The 19,835-nt window shown below is 42.2% G+C and overlaps 1 protein-coding gene across 4 annotated transcripts in view; it reads left to right on the plus strand.

The window, feature by feature from the left end:
* SPECC1 (sperm antigen with calponin homology and coiled-coil domains 1) overlaps positions 1 to 19,835 on the plus strand; it is a 64,973-nt gene that overhangs the window by 34,021 nt on the left and 11,117 nt on the right. For 2 of the 4 annotated variants that reach the window (XM_059487049.1, XM_059487051.1), the window contains 8 exons: positions 222 to 429; positions 1,059 to 1,132; positions 1,476 to 1,654; positions 9,046 to 9,191; positions 9,337 to 9,437; positions 10,221 to 10,302; positions 12,576 to 12,726; positions 13,631 to 13,741. In XM_059487049.1, coding sequence (XP_059343032.1) covers positions 222 to 429; positions 1,059 to 1,132; positions 1,476 to 1,654; positions 9,046 to 9,191; positions 9,337 to 9,437; positions 10,221 to 10,302; positions 12,576 to 12,726; positions 13,631 to 13,741 — 1,052 coding nt within the window. Of the gene's footprint in view, positions 1 to 221; positions 430 to 1,058; positions 1,133 to 1,475; positions 1,655 to 5,089; positions 6,367 to 9,045; positions 9,192 to 9,336; positions 9,438 to 10,220; positions 10,303 to 12,575; positions 12,727 to 13,630; positions 13,742 to 19,835 lie in introns of those variants that run through there. The other 2 variants (XM_059487050.1, XM_059487052.1) reach the window with 2 other exon arrangements.

Here is a 19,835-nt window from a genome sequence, read left to right on the forward strand (position 1 = left end):
GTGGTCATCATATAGAAAATGTCATTTCCTTTGCAGCATCTTGTATTGTCTTTATTGCTAGGAAAGAAAACTGACATTCATCTCTCATCTCTGCTTCCTGAGACTTTCATTTTCATTAAAAACTGGGTGCACACAATGCTTAAATCTACGTGTGAAGTCTCTAATGAGTGAGATCTCCTAAGAAATAAGGACAAACTTTCAGCTTTTTTCTTCCCTCCCAGGCTGAGAATGAGTATGGTCAGCTGAAGGAGATGTGTGACCGACAGGCTGAGCAACTGAGCAGAGCCAGCCAGAAGCTGCAGGAGAAGACATCAGAGAATGAAGCAGATATCAAAAACCTGAAGGAGACCATTTTTGAGTTGGAAGACCAGGTGGAACAGCATCGTGCTATAAAACTGCACAATAACCAGCTCATCAGTGACCTGGAAAGTAGGTGGAGCTGGAAAAAAAGGATTGAAGTGAGCTTATGTGGGGGGCTCAGTTAGGGCTGCAACAGGGAGGAGGAGATCTGATCTTTGCAAATATTCCAGTTTTGGATATTCCCTTCTATTCATGCATAAAAGTACTATTTTAACAGAGTGCTGTACATGGGACATTAGAGACAGTTTCCAAGCCTAATTCTTCAGTGAAGGAAGTATTACCCATTCCAGAATTGGAATTTCTGGATTTCTATTAAAGAGTTTTTAGGGCAGAGCACTGGGAAGAGCAGTAAAGTTGAGGTTGCTGAGGATGAGGAGCTGCCACCTGGTGGAAGCAGTGGCTGTTCCTCACATCATGATCCCCTGGGATCTGTGTGCTGAGCAAGTGAATCCACGTGGGATTGTTTAAATTTCAGTCTGGTTTAATACCTGAAAATAATGGCATATTGTAGAGATATTTGAGTACCAGATCTACTGTTGGTTCCATTCCTGATCATTGGCAGTGCCTTAATTCAGTTTAGTCTATTTTAGTGGCATTACCAGAAGCAAAATCAAATCAGCTGCTCTGCCCTACCATTCTCACCTTCACTGTTGCCCTTATGTATTTAATGAACTTTTCACATTTTTTATCATTCCTAGGTAAAGCAATGAAGCTGGAAGAACAAAAACAAGATACAGAGAGGCAGCTGAAAGCTCTCACTAAGCAGATGAAGGTAAGGTTTAAGCTCCAAGACAAAGCTAAGCTGAGCTTTTCTTGCAATACTGGCACTGTATTTTCTTAGAACAAGAGCAGAAATTCTTTCTGCACCCTTTAAGTTTTCATTCTCTTCACTGTGGACTTCTAGGCAATATTTGAGTGGAAAGATTAGCATGAGTTTCTTTGGCAATAATTTTAGTAGCATAAAGAGGCAGGTGTTCAGTTTGGCCCAGCACCACCTTAAAACTGGGGAGAAAATCCTGTTGCTTGTGATCACTGCAATAGAGATCAATAACTCAGTGCTCAGCTTGGGTGGGTGCATTTTCACAGCAGTTTGGGGTTCTCATTGCTCTTGGCAGGAGGACACAGAGGAGTGGAGGCGTTTCCAGGCTGACCTGCAGACTGCAGTGGTTGTGGCCAATGACATTAAGTGTGAAGCTCAGCAGGAGCTCCGTGTGGTGAAGAGGAAGCTGCAGGAGGAGGAGGAGAAGAGTGCCAGGCTGCAGAAGGAGCTGGATGAAGTGAAGGGCAGCAACAGGTTGGTTGTTTACCATTTCCCAAGGCCGGGACTTGCTCTGTGTGCCTGCTAACACGCATGCAAACAGTGCTTTGTCAGTAACTATCTGCTGGCTTGGATGTGCATCTCGTCTGTTTGTAACTCTTCTGGCAGATTTTGTTGTCTCTTATTCTAAGATGTTTCTGTTCTTTTTCTTTTTGGCAGTCTAGTTCTGTCAACTAAGCCATGAAGGTTTTAATAAGCAAATATTAAGTAATAACAATTGCCAATATCTTCTAATAGCTTTGCTCTCAATATGGTCATGCCTTTATAAGTCTGTGCAGCTGTATTAAACCATCTGTGGAAGGATTGGCTGGGTACAGATATTCCAGAAGACAACTTCTTAACCTGAGGGAAGTGAATGAAGGAAGACAAAGTAACACAAGCAGTCATCTGTTCATCAGAAATATGTGTAAATTATTTTTTCTCCTCTAGATTTTGCCTTTTAATCTCTCTCCTGGTAAATTCACGGCCATTGGCAGAATGGTCACAGGAACAGGGTGAATCCTGTCATTTCTTTCACGTGAAGTAACAGTCCAGCTCTACATTGCACTTATTGCTCACTGTTTTCCATTCAAGATTTTCCACAGCAGCTGTACAGTAGATGGGACTAAAAACATGGGAGAGCTTTTTTGTGGAGGTGTAGGATCAGAATGCCTGGATTGAACAGACAGAAAAACTTCTTTTCAGAAAATAAAGGAATGTTTTTAGGCTCCATTTTCATTAGCAGAGTCCCAAGTGGATGCAAAGAAAAGCTGTTACAGACCATGTACTCAGACAAAATGATTACCAGACAGTACTTAAGGTTCTGGGCTCTGTTTCCATTTCTAATTTGTTCTTAATGAAATTTCTCTTGTTGAAAGCAGAGTTCCTATATGAGGGTGGGGAATCATATTCTCATAGTTTCCCCTCTGTATTATTTTGGCTTTTATGATATATTTAATAGTACTTCACATGAATAGAAGATGACCTGCTAATTTGCAAACTGGAAATTTTTCTTCCATCTATAAGGAACATGATCAGCTCTTTGGTATAAGAAGCCTGAGCTACAAATACTCCTTTTTAAATTGGAACCCCAGAATCCATACAGCTGTAGTTCCAGGAGGAATTGTTCAGACATGTATTTAATGAAGTCAGTTTTGGCTTTTGTGTCTCCCTCTGTGTCACACACACACGGATGTGTCTGTCTCTGTGTCATGTTGACTCTGTGTAGCTTGATTTGAGTATTGCCTTGGTCATGGAGCCAGATGTGCTGTCTGCAGTGGGCAGTATTGATTCTCTTTCAAAGACAGGTAATGAAACCAAATTTTGCATCTGTCAGGATAATTAATTTGACTCTCAGAGTGTCAAAATGTGTGTACTGAGTGGTATGGGGAACATAGTGAAGCCTATGGAAATCCCTGTTTAAACACACCAATGATCAGCATCTAAACACTGCAACTTTAAAGCTCTACTGACCTATGAAACAAATTCCTGAAGCTGCCAAAGCTCCTGCTGAGAGCCAGTTCTACAATTCCAGATATTTTTCCATTCCTGAGGTCTCTGTCTCCCCCAGCACCTTGGCTTCTTTCACCCAGGAAGTTCTGGGGGTATTCTCATCATCACTTTGTCAGCTTTCACGAAGCCACTGCTCAGAATCAGCAATGGATTCTGGTGCCTGTGGAGATTTTGATGTGTGCTCAGCACTGGTGGAAGCAGTTTGTAGCATGATACTTTAACAGAGCCTATAAAGTATTCCTCATGTTTGCTAATGCTGAGCAGCTGCACGCTCAGCTGAATGTCTGACAGTCCCTAGTGAAAGTTTCTTGTCTGATTTTTAAGCTCTTATTGGAAAATATACCTTCCAAAGAGCTTGCTACTCAAAGGTTTTTGGCAAAATCTCAGCCATCTCTTGAGGGTCATTAGACTCCACCTCATAAATTCATCTTGAAGCCAATTTATCTCCTACAACATCCTGCCATTTTAATGTTTGCCTGTGGCTGCCTGAGTTCCTGCCTCCAAGTTTGATTTCGCCGTTACATTCTTCTAATCAGACAAAAAGTCATTTTTGGTTTAGGAACAGCCCAAGAACTTGCAGAAAAAATCCTGATGAGGTCATCAGAGTTCAACTGAATGAAGGTAAGAGCCTCCCAAGGGCATCTTTAACACAGATTAAATGTCTAATTCTATGACTGAGAATGTTGGGGGGGAGGTTGGACAAGCATCAAGCAAATGGAATAAGGGAAAAAGGAGTTAACTTGTCCCAAGTTAGTACTGGTGAAACTACAAATTGATTAACCCATGCTTCAGGCATTCTTCTATGATATTTTACATCCTAATTAATGTTATTTCTCTGCAGTAAAATGCAGAAGCTTAAAATCCATTGTTGTTAGCTTTCTCCTCACAGGTAGTGGAAATAGAAGTTAAATATTCTCCATCCTTGGAGGTTTTCAAGACCAGGCAGGATAAGATCCTGAGAAAAACTCTCAAGGTTTTGCTTTGACTCTTTGGCTTCAAATTGTCAAAATTATTTTGGCACTAAAGCATTTTATGCCTTGATATAAGAACATGGAGGGAAGACAGTTGGGCCAGGAGTAGTACATAGAGAAATTAAATCTGTAATTAAATGAGCGACTTTGTAGAATAATAAAAAAATTAACCAGATCTTCAAATGGAAGCCTAAACTGAAGATTGTGATGCATCCCACTAATTTGCTTCTGGTTTTCCTCCTAAAGTCTCCAATGCCACAGCATGGCAGTGCCACATGCTTTTCTCCTGGAAATGAGCTTGTAGTGTGTGTATTAAACCCTGCTGTCAGTCTGTATGTGCTGATGTGCTGCTCATTTGTGCCTGTGTTTGCAGCTGTTCTGTCTCACAGAGCTTTGAGAGTTCACTCTGCTCTCACAGCAAGCAAAGGAGGATGGCAGAGCAGGGCTCTCAAAGCAGTGTTTGTGTGCTCCTCAGAGTTGTTTAGGGTGGGGGTTTGGGTTTGTTAAGGAGTTCCTGGTGGGTGTTTTTTACTTTGGATGAGGTTATTCCATCCCCTCGAGTGCAACTCTGGCTGAGCTAGAGCAGCTCAGCTGCCTGGCTGGGTCCCTGTACCCCTTTTGAATAAATATTCTGAAATGAGCAGAGGAAGGAAAGCCAGGAACCATCCCTGTCCTACACTGATTCCCTGGCTGTAAATAATTAATTTCTTCCTATCTGGGCAACACAGATTTATTCTGTGTTTTGTACTGTTGTTGCTCATCACGTCTCAAAGCCCAATTAGTGGAGTGTTAAGGTGCTCCTTTACCTGTCCTAGCCACCCACCCACTTGTGTTTCCCTGGCTCCCCCTAATTTAGAGATGATGGGATGATGTAAAATAGAGAGCTGTACCTCAGGGTGGGCATGGTGTGGCTTTCCATAACTTCCCCAACTGCTGTGTCTCTCCACAGGTGCCTGATCTCTGCCAGCTAACACAGCCCTGAAAGGAGGCACAGCCAGGCCTGTGAGACACTGCAGGACTTGCCTTCAACTCCCAGCTGGAAAAGGGAAGTTTCAATACAAGAAGGAACCTCTGGTTTTTTTTATTACCCTGCAAAATTCAAGTGTATTGCAAAGTGTGAATGCTCAGGTCCACCTCTTCCCCATGGGCAAGAGCCTCTCTCTTTGTTTCAGAAGGCTTCTCTCTTCAGAAGACACTGGGAGGCAGAAGAAGTTCTGAATTACTCCAAAGCCAGCTAAGCCATAAGAAGTAATCACAGAGATCCGGGGATCTGAAATAACTGAAAGCTTTTTTTTAGAGGGATGGGGCTATTTTCCTCAAAACAGGCACTCCAACGTACCATTTTAACCTAAAGCAAAAATTACACTGAGCGTGTATGTCTGATTTGTAAAATTTAATGGCATATACATAAATACTCCACATAATATTGTATTCTTTGATCTATCTCTGTGTGTCTAAATACATGTAAGAGAACAGATGGTTTATACAGACACACAGACGAGGGGATAGGTCACTAAAATCCAGCAGCAAACACGGATTTAGTCATTCTCAGCTGCTCTGCTGGTTTGATTTCCACCCCTGCATTGACGAGGCACTCGCCACTGGGTGGCACAGCCGACCCGGTGCTGCTGGGAAGGGACAACCACGAGCGTGTCCTGCTGTGACCTTCCCGGGGACAGTTCCCTGCGAGCTTTGTCCTCCTGCAAGAACTGCAGATGGAGAGAGCAGAAGGAACAGAAATGAACATATCAAGCCCCTTGTAAACACCCTCCCAGAAAGGAGTTGTTCTCATGCCTTTAACTCAGGTGAAGTTTTTGATGATCAGGGAGAACTTGAAGTTCAGCTCTGCAGCCGGAAACACCTGGAGAGAGCCTTCCATGGATGCGGAGGAAAAACTCAGAGATCACCACCTCTACCAGGAGATTCTCACTCTTTGTTCCAGGACTGGAATTCTGTGTTTTGGCTGTGGGATTTCTGTCCTTTTCTTCTGGATGTGAAGACCTAGCAAGGGCCTGGTGTGGGAGCAGGCTGAGCTAGTGGAGAATTCCACAGGATGTCCTGGCTTTGGCATGGCCCCACCTTTGTGCCGTGCTACTGGAGCATTTGCCTATATCAACACTTGTGTTGCCTTTCTCTGCTGTGTTGGCAGCTGTTGAATGTTGGTTTTTATGTTTAAGAAATATACATTGAAGTGCCAAATAAATGTTTTAAGTGTTTGGAATTGTCTGCTGCCTGCCTTTGGCCTCTCTTCTGTTCTATGCAGCAGTAGCTCTGTGTCTCTTCTTGGTGTGCATTGGAGTTCAGGATGAGTCACAATGACAGGAACTGTGTCAAAGATGAGGTTGGGGAGTCATCATTTCTGAAAATATGGTCCTGTGGTCTTAGGCCTCCTGTAAGAGTCATCAGAGCAGATTAGAAATTTTATTACCATGAGAAAGCTGAGTTTGCCAAAAATCTGAAAGACTTGCACCTTTTTACCAGTCAGTTACCCACCTAGAAACCAAGGAGGCTCACTCTTGCTGTTAGAGAAAAGCTCTCTGCATCTATTTCTCTCACCAGTGAATGAATGAAACTCAGCAGTGGTTTTGTGAAAGGGACTGCATGTTTTAATTCCTTTGTGGCTCTAGTGCTCTGCTTCCTCCTGGAGCTGCTCCACTTCAGGCAGCTGCACGTGCAGCATTTATCTGTGTGAACCATTCATTCATTCCTGTTTCCAGGAAAGCATACTGCACTTGGTGACATTTTGTTCAGATCCCTCATTTTTGTAGCAGAACTTGTGTAGTCTCTTGGATGGCCTAGGATGTGCTAAGCTGAAGAAATTCTGTGCATGAGGAGGTGTCATTTTGGATTTGAAGTTGTGGCTGATCATTAATCTTTCTAGTTTGTGCTCTCTACTGTCCTCCTGAATTAGCTACTGCAAGTTAAGCTCTTGCTGTTCTGCTTCTCTCTTAAGAAACCCATCTCTGTACACACATCCCCCTATCATACAGATTTTTCTTTTTAAGGTTAAGTGCTCACCAGTTTCATCTCTCCATTGCTTTTTGGCTGGCATGTGTTGTTTTAGTTGAAGCAAGTGGCTCTCAGGACTGTTGTTCTTACCTTTTATGCCAAGGTTTGCAGCAAGGCAGGCCTTGGTTTTCTCTTGTGATTGTGTTTAATCAAGGAGGTTGTTTCAGGCTGCCTATTACAAATATACAGATGGAAGATTACAGGAAACATCCTAAAAAAAAAACAAACTGGTTGTAACTGCAGCACTTGAATCCTGACAGAATAATGGCTCCTAAATTCTCAATTGACTCTTCTGTGGCACAGGGACTGGTCTAGTTTGCATCCTTCTGCAGTCAAAGGCCATACTGAAAGTGAAATAGATTGCACTGGGTGGTTTGGGGTCTTGAGGCAGAAATTTGTCCTTCCTCCACACTTTGCAGGGCTCTTTTAGCTTTTGTGGTTTGTGTAGCTCAGGTGCAGATGCTGTCATGTGCTCATTTGTTGTTCATCCTTTATGAACCACAGAACAAGAAGTCAAGGCTGGATCTTAAGGCTAGCAAAACACTGGCTCCCTCAGAGCTCAGTGAATCTCATCCAATCTGCCTTTCCTCCTTATTGGATTAAAGGAGAATGGAACTGAAATGGCTTTTTCTCCAGCCATCTGCCTCTGCAGCCTCCCCTGGCACACAAGGAGCTTCAAGGAATTAAAGAAATAGCAAAGTCTGCTAAAGACAGCACCTCCTTAAGCCCTGCCAGAAATAGAAACTTGAGTCACTCTTATTCTCTTATTCACTGACACCCTTTGGCCTTTTTCATTTTCTGATGGCTAAAGGGAAAGGCTGTGACTTCTATTTTTGGCTCACAGAAGTTGTTCAGCCCCACAGGCACTTTCTGGATGGAGTCCTTCAGGAACCTTATAAAATAATTTCTGGTTTTGTGTTCATGGAGCTCTTGGTGTGTATCAAACACTGTAAGTACACGGAGGAGTGGTGATAGCTCGGGACCTGCTGCTCAGCAGCTCATGTGCAGGTTCTGAGCAGGTAGGAGAGGCACAAATAGTCTCTTTTTACATGACTAGACTTTATTTGCTTGCAGCTTTCCTAAACTAAAGCTAGATAATTGCACTCCAAGTCTACCTGAGAAATGCAGGTAAGTCACTGAGCAATATAATGTAAAACACTTGACTAGAAGCAACTTTCACTGTGGGATTATATTTGATGTTTAACACAGCTCTGGGCCTTCCTGTATGAACTCCTGTAAGTCCAGCCCCTGATCTTGACTTCAGAATTTCTTTTCAAAGGAGTAACATCTTTATCCTTCCTGTTAAAATATGAAACATTTTCTATTTGCTTTGTCTGTCTTCGTTCTAGCATTGGATTTTGGCCTTCCTGTGTCTGCTAGGATGAAGCATTTAAGAGTTTATTCCCTATATAAGTGCTTATGAATTGTGATTGAGGGTTCACTTATTTAGCAGATGTGTCTGTTGATAAGCTTTAAGTGTTGAGTTTTTACTCTGAAGTGTACTTGCCTTTTGGTTATTTCCTCGCTATAAACTGAGAGCCACAGCAGCCCCTTGGCACCTGTGCTCTATTGAAAGCCCATCTTCAGGTAATTATTGGTAATTACTCAAAAGTCTCATCAAACTGCTTTGTTTTTCCTATGAAAATCCTCTTTCCTGTGTGAGGCTTGGGAAGGGGGATGAAATGGTAAACAATGCAGAAAAGTTTGTTAGACTCAGGGATTTCATGTTTGCCAGGCACTGCAGAAAAAGTACCTGAATATTCTAAGAGAGGTCCATGTTCTGGGCAATGCAGTAAAACCTTCTCATTGTTGGATTTACCTCACTATCAGTGAAGACCTTTAATCTGTGCTTGCACTCCCTGCTGGCCCTGACTTTGCCTGGTTTGTGCCTTGCAGGCTGGCAGCTGAAGAGGTGGATTCTGTGGAGTCAGACACAGCCAGCCGCTGGCAGGGGGTCTGCCTCAGCAGAGCATCTCCCACACCTCCAGAGTCTGCAGCCACTGTGAAGTCACTGATAAAGTCCTTTGACTTGGGATGCTCAGGTATTTGGACGTTGTACTTAAAAAATTCTAGCAGTGAGCAGGATCTGCTTCTTGCTTCTGGATGGGTGTTTTCTGTCATTGGTGCATAAAGATGGAATGTCACTTGAGTTTGAAATCCAGATGTTTCCATGGTTTTTCCTTGCAGGTAGCAGTGGACAAAATATCCCAGTTCACAAGGTGCCCAGGAGCCCTCTCAGTGGAATTCCAGTGAGGACAGCCCCAGCAGCTGCAGTTTCCCCAATGCAGGTACAAGGAGCTCTTCTGTCCTTGGAGATTCAAAATGGGTGGACACAGTGCTGGCTCCAGCATCTGCTGACAAGGGGGAAGGGGAAACTCATCTGTTTGTTTGCTGTGAAACATCAAATGCTGTGGTCCTAACAAAAAGGATCAAAGTGAGTTTGTCTGGACTTGAGCTTAGAGGTCTTGGTGGACGGATGTGAACTCTGGAAGTTCTGAGCTTTTATCACCATGGACCAGAAAAGAGGCTTCAATTATTGGGAGTAAGATAGAAGAAACATCACACTGAACTAGAGAGCTGGCACGTGAGCTGGGACACAAGGGATTGAAGTTTCCAAGATGTGTGCTCCCAGTTATCCAGTGAGGTCTGGGAATTTGTATTCATGCCTGGTGATGGTGGGGTGTTCATTGAAAACTGCTGCTGGGGCTGCAGAGACAAGAATCCTCCTGACATATGACTCAGAGTGTTGAGAGCTGAATCAGGCTGAGAACAGACATCCTTACTTTTGGTTTGTGACTCTAAATTGTGTTTGGCAAGAGAAAAATCATACAAATAGAAGTGTGAAGTAGTTCAGGAGCCAATGTATTACCAGATAAAATATTGTCGCTTTGTCCTTCTATTTTTCACAGTTACTCACCCAACTCTAGGTGCAGCTGATACTGCTGAAAGGTTTCTGTATCCCTCTACATGCTTTGTGCTCTTGAGATAGCAGAAACAACTTCTTTTTGCTCACCTATGTAAGCATGATGGCCAATACTTCTTCAGTTACCTTTTGCACCTTTGTTTGACAGAGACATTCTGTGTACAACAATGCCAAGCCAGCCAGCAAGGGCATTGCCAGACATGCAGACCTGTCAGACCTCCCTCTGGCAGGTAAGTTGTGATCAATGCACAGACACTGCCTCTTTCTGTTAACTAAACTTGTTATTAACTGTTGGCCTCAGCCTGAGCCATTTTTCCTCTTCTTACATGGTCAAAGGAAACCTGGAAAGTGCCTCCAATATCTTTGTTTTACAGAGCTTATTAATTTGGTTGTGCTTCTATTCCCATCTTGATCATAACTAAAATATAGCTGATTTATTGTGGTTTGCCAACACAAACTCCCCTTCTTTGTTCTGAAGGATCCATGGCACCTCTCTAATCCACACTGTGGAACTGGAGAGGGCTGGATTTTGTTCAACATGTATGTCTCTGGAATTTGCCCAAAGCACTGTCTTCTGAGGGTTTATTTGTTTTTAAATTGAGCGTCATTTGAAATACATCAAACATTTCAGATACTGATGTGACTGTTTTAGGAACAGTCATATTTGGGCTGGAAATAGTTTGTTTTGAGAGCTCTCAAGAGATGAGTTTGTTTTGATTTCACACTTTGCTTTTGTTCTCTTGTCATTTAATATTCTTTCCTACCAGTGTTTGTTTCTCATTTTCTCTAGGCCCTTTATTTTGATTATCTGGTCCTGAATGTAGTTCTTGCATTGTAATCAAAGTTAGTAACAACAGATTCTTGAATTTTTAAGATGAAATGTTATATTCCTGTAGTGAAACTGCAGGAAGGGACAAAAAAAGCCCCAGTAATCAGTCACAAGTTCTTGATGGCTAGACTGGATTTTCTGCAATAGTTTGCTAATACAGAATAGAAATTAGAACATGGCTAAGCAAGCAGAAGTGTCTGCTTCTGTCTGACAGGGTTTATTTACTTGTATCACTTGGTTTCCAGGAAGTCTTGCGTGAGTGTGTAGATCCCAAACACAATGTAAGACCTTTTTAATCTCTACCAGTTTACTGTAGAGTGAAATAATCTATCAGCTATGTAATATGATACCAGTCCTTAAAAATAAATATCCCACTCTGGGCAATGGATAATTTCTGTTATTACCCATAGACAGTTCTGTGAAAATCTGTTAAAATCAACAGATATTTTATAAGCCATTGTATGGTAAAAATTTATGGTTGCTTATCTAGCAAGTTTCTATATTTACAGCTTCTCTTTGTACCTGGATTTAATTTAGTTCCAATAATCCATAGCAAAGGCTTACTCACTGTAAAGTTGTAACAGCTCTGGTTCCAATCTAAATAATCCTAGAAGGCAGTTGATCCTATGCAAACAACACTGAATCAAAAATTATCCCCAAGGAAATTCAGAGTGAAGTAGTCTCCATAATAAAAATCTTCTGGCTGATTCCATCTGACCAGTGTCACAGCAGGGTTCTGTAATGTCCCTAATGTGACCCAAATGTTACATAGTTGGAGAGGAGCATGGATTACTTCACCCAGAGCTGGTTTTGGCTGTGATCTTTGAGAGTCAGAGATTTCCTGGCTCCATCTGGACTTCCAAACACCCAGAAATAAGTTAAAGGGACCTGAAGCTGAGATAAGGAATTCACACCTCAGTGATTGGCATTAATTGGTAATTATCATAGGGATGAAACTGAAAAGGAGGTAGAAAAGTTGAGTTCCACATTCAGTAATTTCTGATAACATGATGTGCAGTCCTGGCTTGTTACATCACTTTTTATTATTTATTATTATTTCATTATTTAATATATATTGATATGCAGTGATTTTCCTTTGACTATATAACAATATATATATAACAAATTCATTATATAAATTACATAATGTGTGTAAGAAAAATACAGATGTATCTGCTGTGAATATATTGAGCCTTCTCCAAGTTATGTCAGAGTGGATGTCAGACATCATGAGGGGCAAGAAGTTCCTTTCTCTGGCTGTGTTCAGGACACAAGAGGCTTTCTTACTACAAGTCTGCTAATGGCAGAAAAGAAATCCTTGTACTAGGGCTGCTCAGTCATCTGGTGAAGATATCTGTGCTCAGCTTTTGAACCTTGGAGACTGTAGATGTTGGTATTTCCCTTCATTCACCTGAGGCCCCTACCCCCCCAGCAGGAGTATCAATCACAGGAAACCAGGCAGCCTGTACTGTTGAAATCATCAAAGCCATTCCTTGCTGTGGTCACCTCTAATCTGCTCAAGGTTTCCTAGCCCCATGTGTGTTTAATGAACAAATGAGTACATTTGTTTAGAATCAAAACAACAGACTGCATATTGTGTGCTGGGGTGGCAGGACAGTGATTAATGAAATTCTTCAGGCTGCAAACTTGACAGCTTTTTGTGAATTCCCACAGACCTTCTGAAGGGGAGGAATGAAGAGCTGAAACCAGACCATTACCTCCGCAAAAGCCCCTCCCTGGAATCCCTGAGCAAACCCCCCATGGCCTTCAGCAGCAGGATGCTTTCCTCCACCCCCAGCTGCTTGAAACCCCAAAGCAAACTCAGGTATCAGCCCAATTTCCTGGGAAAAACAGGGCAGCCCAACAGCATTACCTGGAACCAAGATAAATGTTTTAATCTGGATGTTTTAATCTGGAGGATCTCTTGTCTCCAGAGCAGACTCTGCTGGCTGGTCTTTGGGAATTACCAGGCTCTGTTAGATCCGGATATGAAAATTCAGATTGTAATGATCTTTAAAAAGGGAAATGAGGATAGCAAGCTTTCAGGAGCCACTGAGTTGTGCACAAGAATTCCATCATGTGTACATGTGGTCAACCCTCTTTATCTTACTGTCATTTTCCATGTTGTGGTGAGCTAAAAGCCAGAGGCTCTGAGGGATGAAGGAAATTGGACACATAATTTTCTTCACTCTTGAGAAAAAGCATATATTTTCCTCTGATGTCCACCATTATTTCCACCAGTAGAAGCTGTAGAGTGGAGACAATGTGGGTGTTTTGATTGCTGGCCTTTAAATGTCCTCAGCTTTCACACTTTTCATTTTATTCAAGAACTTGTTTTGCAGCACCTCAGCTGGGTGTGAATTTACTGTTACAGATTCTTTAAGCTTTTTTTTTTCCATTTTACATCTAAATCCTAGTTTTCAATATATAAAATAAAGAAATTACTTGAAAATTGCATAAGCAAAGCTGATGACAATAGTAGCAGAAATGTTTGGTTAACACACACCACTGCCTATGCACAGGTTCTGTTTTTTCAGCTCTTCATGTGTAGTGACACCACCTTGTGTAAAGGAAAACACTCATTGCAAGCTCCAAAACCTAATTCAGTTTGGTGTATGTTCATGTTCTGTGCTGCCATTCTTTGTCATACAGATATTAAAGAGATGAAAAAATTAAAAAGAAGAGATTTCAAGAGTATTTATTGTCTTCTCCCTTCTTCCCTGGTTTAGTGTGGAGAGGAAGGACCCCCTGGCAGCCCTGGCCCGGGAGTATGGGGGTTCCAAGAGGAATGCCTTGTTGAAATGGTGCCAAAAGAAGACTGAAGGTTACCAGGTAAGAGAGTAGGTACCTTTTTACTTTAATCACTTTCCTAAAGTATGCAGTAAGCAGTCACTTCAAAGAAATGTGAATAATATTGTATGTTGATTTTTGCATGTTTACTTTTATGGGCTGTTTCCATCCTCCTCAGTCAGATTCTCCTGGCAGTGTTGCCCTTTTCACTGTTAGAAGTGTTCTCTGAGCATCAGCCTGTAGGTTTTTTCTCTGATTTACACCCAAGTTGAACTAAATATACTGATTTTAGAAAAAAGGATGCGGCTTTGCAAATATAGAGGCCTGTGTGAGATCTCAGGGTAGATATTAAAGTCAGAAGAACCAAAGCACAATCACAATATTGATTTATGGTGAGAATTTTGCTTCTCTATCTTCACTGCTTTGTTTAGAGGAATTCTCTCTTGGACATTCTTCCTCAGCCTCTCATTCCCGTTGCACTCTCTGCTGTGCATTCACTAACTCATCCTGAACTTGCTTTTCCCAGCCCCTTGCACTCCCATGGTAAGGCTGATGTTGAGCTCCACAGGGAGTTTTTATCATTCTTGAGTACAAGAAATGGAGTGAAGAACGTCATCCTCCTTCCTGCCTCAGCCTCTGCAAGGGTGGGATGAGGTAATGAGCTCCTCAGAGCAGAGCCCTGGTGACTTCTTTTCCAGAGATAACAGCCCTGTCTGTGAGGCATCATCTGTGCAAGTTCCAGGGTGATCTGTCATGTCATTCCTCACATGGAGCCAGAACCAGGGGGAAGTTGGGTTGCAAACTCTTCTCAGCCCTGTGACACAGCAGAATGAGAGCATTAAAAACTTGCTGCTTGGCTGCCCAACTTCTCTTTTTGGTGGCAAAATGTGTGATAGCGATTCCTCATCTGAGCTGGGGGGGAAGAGGGGATTCCTTTCTGTTTAAATTATGATTTCATTTAGCAGTATGGGCAGAATGGATTAGAATATTTGATATTCTCAGTAGCAGCTACTCCCCATGTCCCAGGTTCCCTGAGGAAAGCTAGATGAGTGACCTGGGAAGGTATCTGGGGATGAGACCAAGGGATCAGCACACAGGATTCTACTTTTTAAATGCTTTAATTCATACAAAACTTATGTTATATATAGAAATTTTCATCCTGCTCCTGGCAAATGTAGACTCACTTAGTTTAATTTAGTTTAAGATCAAGTCCAGCCATAAACTCTCCTTGCATGGACTACAGTGGGAACATTCCCTGGCCTTGAACTTCAGCATGTTACCCAGGAGGCAATCTCATAAAATAAACCAGGAACACTGAGGGGAGTTGGGGGAAGTGCAACACAAATTAGCAGTGGCCTGGAGGGTTTTGTTTGCTTTTTAAAAAAAGAAATTGCATGAGTTTACAGTAACTGAAGGGAAGCATGAAAGCATCTATGTTTCTGTAATTGGCTATGTCAATTCTAAGATCCCTATTTAAATAGTGATTTGATATCAGAAAGATATGCATACTGAGAAAAAATATTGAGAACATGAAAACAGAATCACTGGAGTGAAAATAAAGTGAGAGTTCAGTTTAAGGACTAGGAGAAAAGCATATGAAAATGAGATTGCATAAATTGTGACACGATAGATCATGTTATTTCAATTGTCATGTTTTGGTGCCCAGATGAATGCTATGTGGCATTTTGGCCATTGATTCTGAATAACTATGCAGGGGAGGTGCAAAAAATCTCAGTAGGAGCAAGAATTGTGGTGAAATCAGGCTTTGGACTCAGTGTCTTTGTGCAAAACTTTGGTGGAAAATCTCCACCTTAAAAACCACATCTAGTGTATGGTTCCCTATAGGAACTGTGCAGTGGCACGGGCTCTGTGCTGCCAGATACACAATTCTGTGTTGCTTCTGCCTCTCCAAGCTCGTTGACATCATGGTGTGTAATGTAGGGCCATGAGGTGACCAGGCTTGAGAAATGCTTTTGTGGCTCTGAAACTCATTTACCACAAATACTTTAAACCACAAAGCCTGCTGAGAGTAAGCTATTTGTGTTAAAATAGCCTTTTCTCTGTTGTCTTGTGGCTTTTTTCCATCTATTTAAAAAGATGATACATCCTAGGAGCATTGTGAAGCAGGAACTGGGTGCCTCTTTTCTAACAGGCTGGGTTCCTGTGAGCTGGAACTCCTGGAAGCTGCTGAGAGTCATTCTTGTTGCATTATCACCTCCCATAATCATGTCATTAGTGACTGTGGTGTCGTTTAAGTGCCCTGATTCTCTTTGCTCTCTGTGGAGACCATTTGTCAAGGGGCCAAACCTCTCTAGATTAAACTCTCTTGCTATTCACAGATGTATTGTGAAAACACAGAACTTTAAGAGGCACTTAACCCATGATCATTAGAATTGAGGATTATTGTTTCTGCCACACATGCTCTCTCCAGAGAGGAGAAGGAACTGCCACCATGTTAATGAATATGGAACTATTTTAATGCTCTTTTCAACCACTACACACCCTTCCTGTGGCCCAGAGGAAAAGAGGATCTGAGAGTGGCTCTTCCCTCCAATACATTTTCATAGTTGTTCTTTGTTCCAAGTGATGTTGGGTTTAACAGGACCTATTTTACACCCACCACTTGTTGAAGATCCGCCATCTCTTACAGTAAAGCTCTATGGTTGTTTTAAACAGAAAAATGCTAAATAGGAGCAGACAGGGAATGTCCTAGAAGTGATAAAGGGAAATGGCAGCTGTACCTCTGGAAATGTTTGTATTTCGTGTATTCTTGATCTGTGTTTTCAATGGAATCACCTCCCTATGGCGGTGTCAGTGCATCAGCTGTGGATCAAGGCAGCTCTTCATGGAGCAGAGATACAAAAGCTTAGGGAGAAAAATAAAGCTGTTGCAGTATTTGCTGTTTGTCAAGTAATCATAGCAAGAGACTGCTCTGTTGGTGGTTTGGCAGTGGATGTAATATAAAGCTCTTTATCCTTTGTGTTCAATTTAAACTCAGACTAATACCAGCTTTTTGTTTACGAATTTGTGGCTTTCTTTTTCTCACAGGAATTTGTATTTCTTTTCTCGTTGTGCTAGGCAGTATTTCCTCCAAGTCCTCCTTGTTCTCAAGCCCTATGCCATGCTGTTAGCCCCTGCTTTTTCTGATGCTTTTTTTGCCTGTTTTGCTGACTGGATGAAATCCAGCATGGATTAAGTGTGACCCAAAGATGCACAAAGATGGACATGACATATTCCCTTTGGTGAGATGGTCATGGGATCATTCTCCTTTGGGAGAGGGACTCTGCTGGGACACGGTGCCAGGATGGCATTTTTGGACTGCTGATGCATTAACCAGGTGCATTCCTGGGGTCACAGTTTGTGAGGATCTGCTTTATAGGATATCCCAAAGCTCCTTCATGGCCAGTTGTACTTTTAACACATCCATGTTTGAAAGTTTCTTCTTCTTTATTCTGGAAAATAAGGGCTATTATTAGAAACAAGAAGTCTGTTACTTCTTAGTATGTCATTAGTGTGAGTAGTTGGCATTTTCTGTCTACTGAAGCATTAATCTTTTCTAATTGTCAGCTGAGCACTTTACCTCACTGGCATCATCTGGGACTGCAGAGCTGTGTAAATAATGTTAAAAAATAATATATATATATATAAAAAAAATATAAATGCTGCCACAGTCCTCAGGGTTGGTACTCAAGCTGGCAGTTCCAGCAGAGCTGATTCTTAGTTTTAAAGCCTTGAGGATCGCAGCACAGCTGTGCCTTGTCCTGAGGAGAGAACCTAGTGGTTTCTTAATCACCAGATGTGCCCTGCCCAGACCCAGGATTGGTGTCTGGAATTAAAATGCAGTAGGCAAATCACGGCATGTGAGGAATAACCAGGTTGATTACCAATGTAATCACCCCTTCTCAATAATGCTACTGCACAAATGTGCTTCCCCAGTGGAACCAAATAACTTGAGCCAAGCTCTACCTTTTTTTCACATAGAGGGCTTTATGCTTTAAACAAACACAAGTCTCTTGATTGGAGGGATAAAATAAATGCAGCTCTCTCAAGCGTAGCTTTCTATCCTGCTGGGTCATTTTAAAAATAGCATTTACATTCTGTCCATCCCAAAGTCCAAGACACTTCCCATGTGTTGCCTGGATGCACTGACAATCAGTGAAAACACTGAATTGATTGGTCACCAGCTGAAACAGCTCCAAACTGGGAGTTGAACTGGGAGGGAGCTGGGACCTGCTGCTGGTCCACCAGTGACCTTTGCTGGTGGGACCTCTGCCCACCTTGTTTCCATCCTCCACCCTGAGCCTGCTGCAGTCTGCAGCCTGCCCCTCCACCCAGGAATTCCAAGGCATGCCTAATCTCTGAATTCTCAAGACAGATAATTAGAAAGAGCTGTGGGAGCAGGCAGTGTGGTCATTAACAATTCTGCACCAGGGCTCCAGGCAGGAAGTAGCTGTGCTGCTGTCTTGGACACAGAGTGGAGCTAATTCCTCCCCTCCTCTCTCCCTCCCCTCTTCCCCAGAGTATCTGTGTGGTCCCTGAGCTGTGCTGCTGCATCCTCACTGCTGCAGCCTTGGGAACGAGGGGACCCAGCCCAGTCTGTTTCTCCTCTGTGGCATTCAGCCCTGGTGCCATTTGTTGGAGCTGCTGGGAAAACTGATGGAAGTGGCAGTTGTGTGGCAAGCAGGGAGTTGCCTTTCAGCAAGGGAGCATAACAAGGGGAATTCAGGCTGAAAAGAGACATGCAGAGCAAAACCCAGGACTGATCAATGTCTAATTGGATTATTACAAGAGGGAGGACTCCTTAGTCCCTGCTTTTGGTGTGTAATCTACCTCTGCAGACAGAAGTGACTCCTGCTCTGCCTTCTCACGGAGTGTGACTGGTGGAAAGTACAGAAATACCACTCACACTTGATAAATACCTCTTGTCACCATTACCTCATCTCTGAAATGACCCAGACACATCCATAAAATTGCTTCTGCCTAGACCAGCTCTCATTTGGTCCTGTATGTTTAACAACCAACCAGCTCCTTGTGAACTTGGTTTTATACATTTTCTGTCTCTCTTGTGCACAGCAATAAATTAAGACCCAAACTGAGGAATATGTACAAACCCCTGTAACTTTACTAACCTTTAGTGAGACCTTTGAAGTAGGTGACTTTTAGTAATGAGGATGCTGTCATGGGTTTATTTGCATTCAAAACAACTCAGATTATTTGCTAGGAAAGCTTCAAATTCATCCACTGTGTGTTATATGCTGTGCCAGCAGCTACTCTCAGCCTGTGTTCATTAGGACTTGTTTTCTTTATAAAAACTCAGTCTTTATGTATAAAAGGAGCAAACAAAAGGAGCAGTAAAAGGCACCAGTAGAGCTGTTTGGCTCCTTAGGCAGGTTGATTGCTCACTGCGTGGTTGCAGGGATGGTTTCAGTATCAGTAGAATCTTGCCTTGCAAGCAAAGGAAATAGGTGGCTACATAATTACTTTATTACCTTAGCTGTCTCCCATTTGCTACAACTTTCATTTTTTATTGTCATGAAAACTTCAGCCATTTCAGCACCACCTCTCCCTTTTAACCACAGTATCAGAACTAAGCTGCCTTGAAGAGATCCTGAACCACAGGAGCAAAGAGCTGAGTTTGAAGAGTGCAGGATTGTTTTAGAATGGCTTTAGAATTTACTCTGAACAATGTCTGTAGGACAAACCCTGTCCAGATGAGCTTGTTTTAAACACAGAATTTTAGACAGCATCATTCCACCTATTCTTGCTAATCTGCCATGGGTAGGAAAGTTGATATAAGAAAATTAGATCTGCCTGATTTTTGGGGTCTTCTCTGGTTTTTGAGATGGAAATAGTTGGGAGCTGAAACGTCTTTGTGTAGGATGCATAATATCCTTTTAAATTTTTTTAATTTCATCTATTTAAATGTCTCTGCTCTATGTGAATTCTATAGCAAATTGGTGTTTGATGCTTTTGCAAAAAAAAAATGCAGCCATAGATCCTCTAATATCTTGTCTTTGCCAAAGGGCTCATTAATTCACACTTACTGAAGCAAATGATAAATGGTAAACCCAAAGCAGCACCTGTGGCAGCAGTGGAGAAAGGAGCAAACAGAACCTAAAAATGTGATGGGAAGCAGGGATTCTT

Source organism: Ammospiza nelsoni, chromosome 21, assembly GCF_027579445.1.
Source record: "Ammospiza nelsoni isolate bAmmNel1 chromosome 21, bAmmNel1.pri, whole genome shotgun sequence".
Classification (NCBI taxonomy): domain Eukaryota; kingdom Metazoa; phylum Chordata; class Aves; order Passeriformes; family Passerellidae; genus Ammospiza; species Ammospiza nelsoni.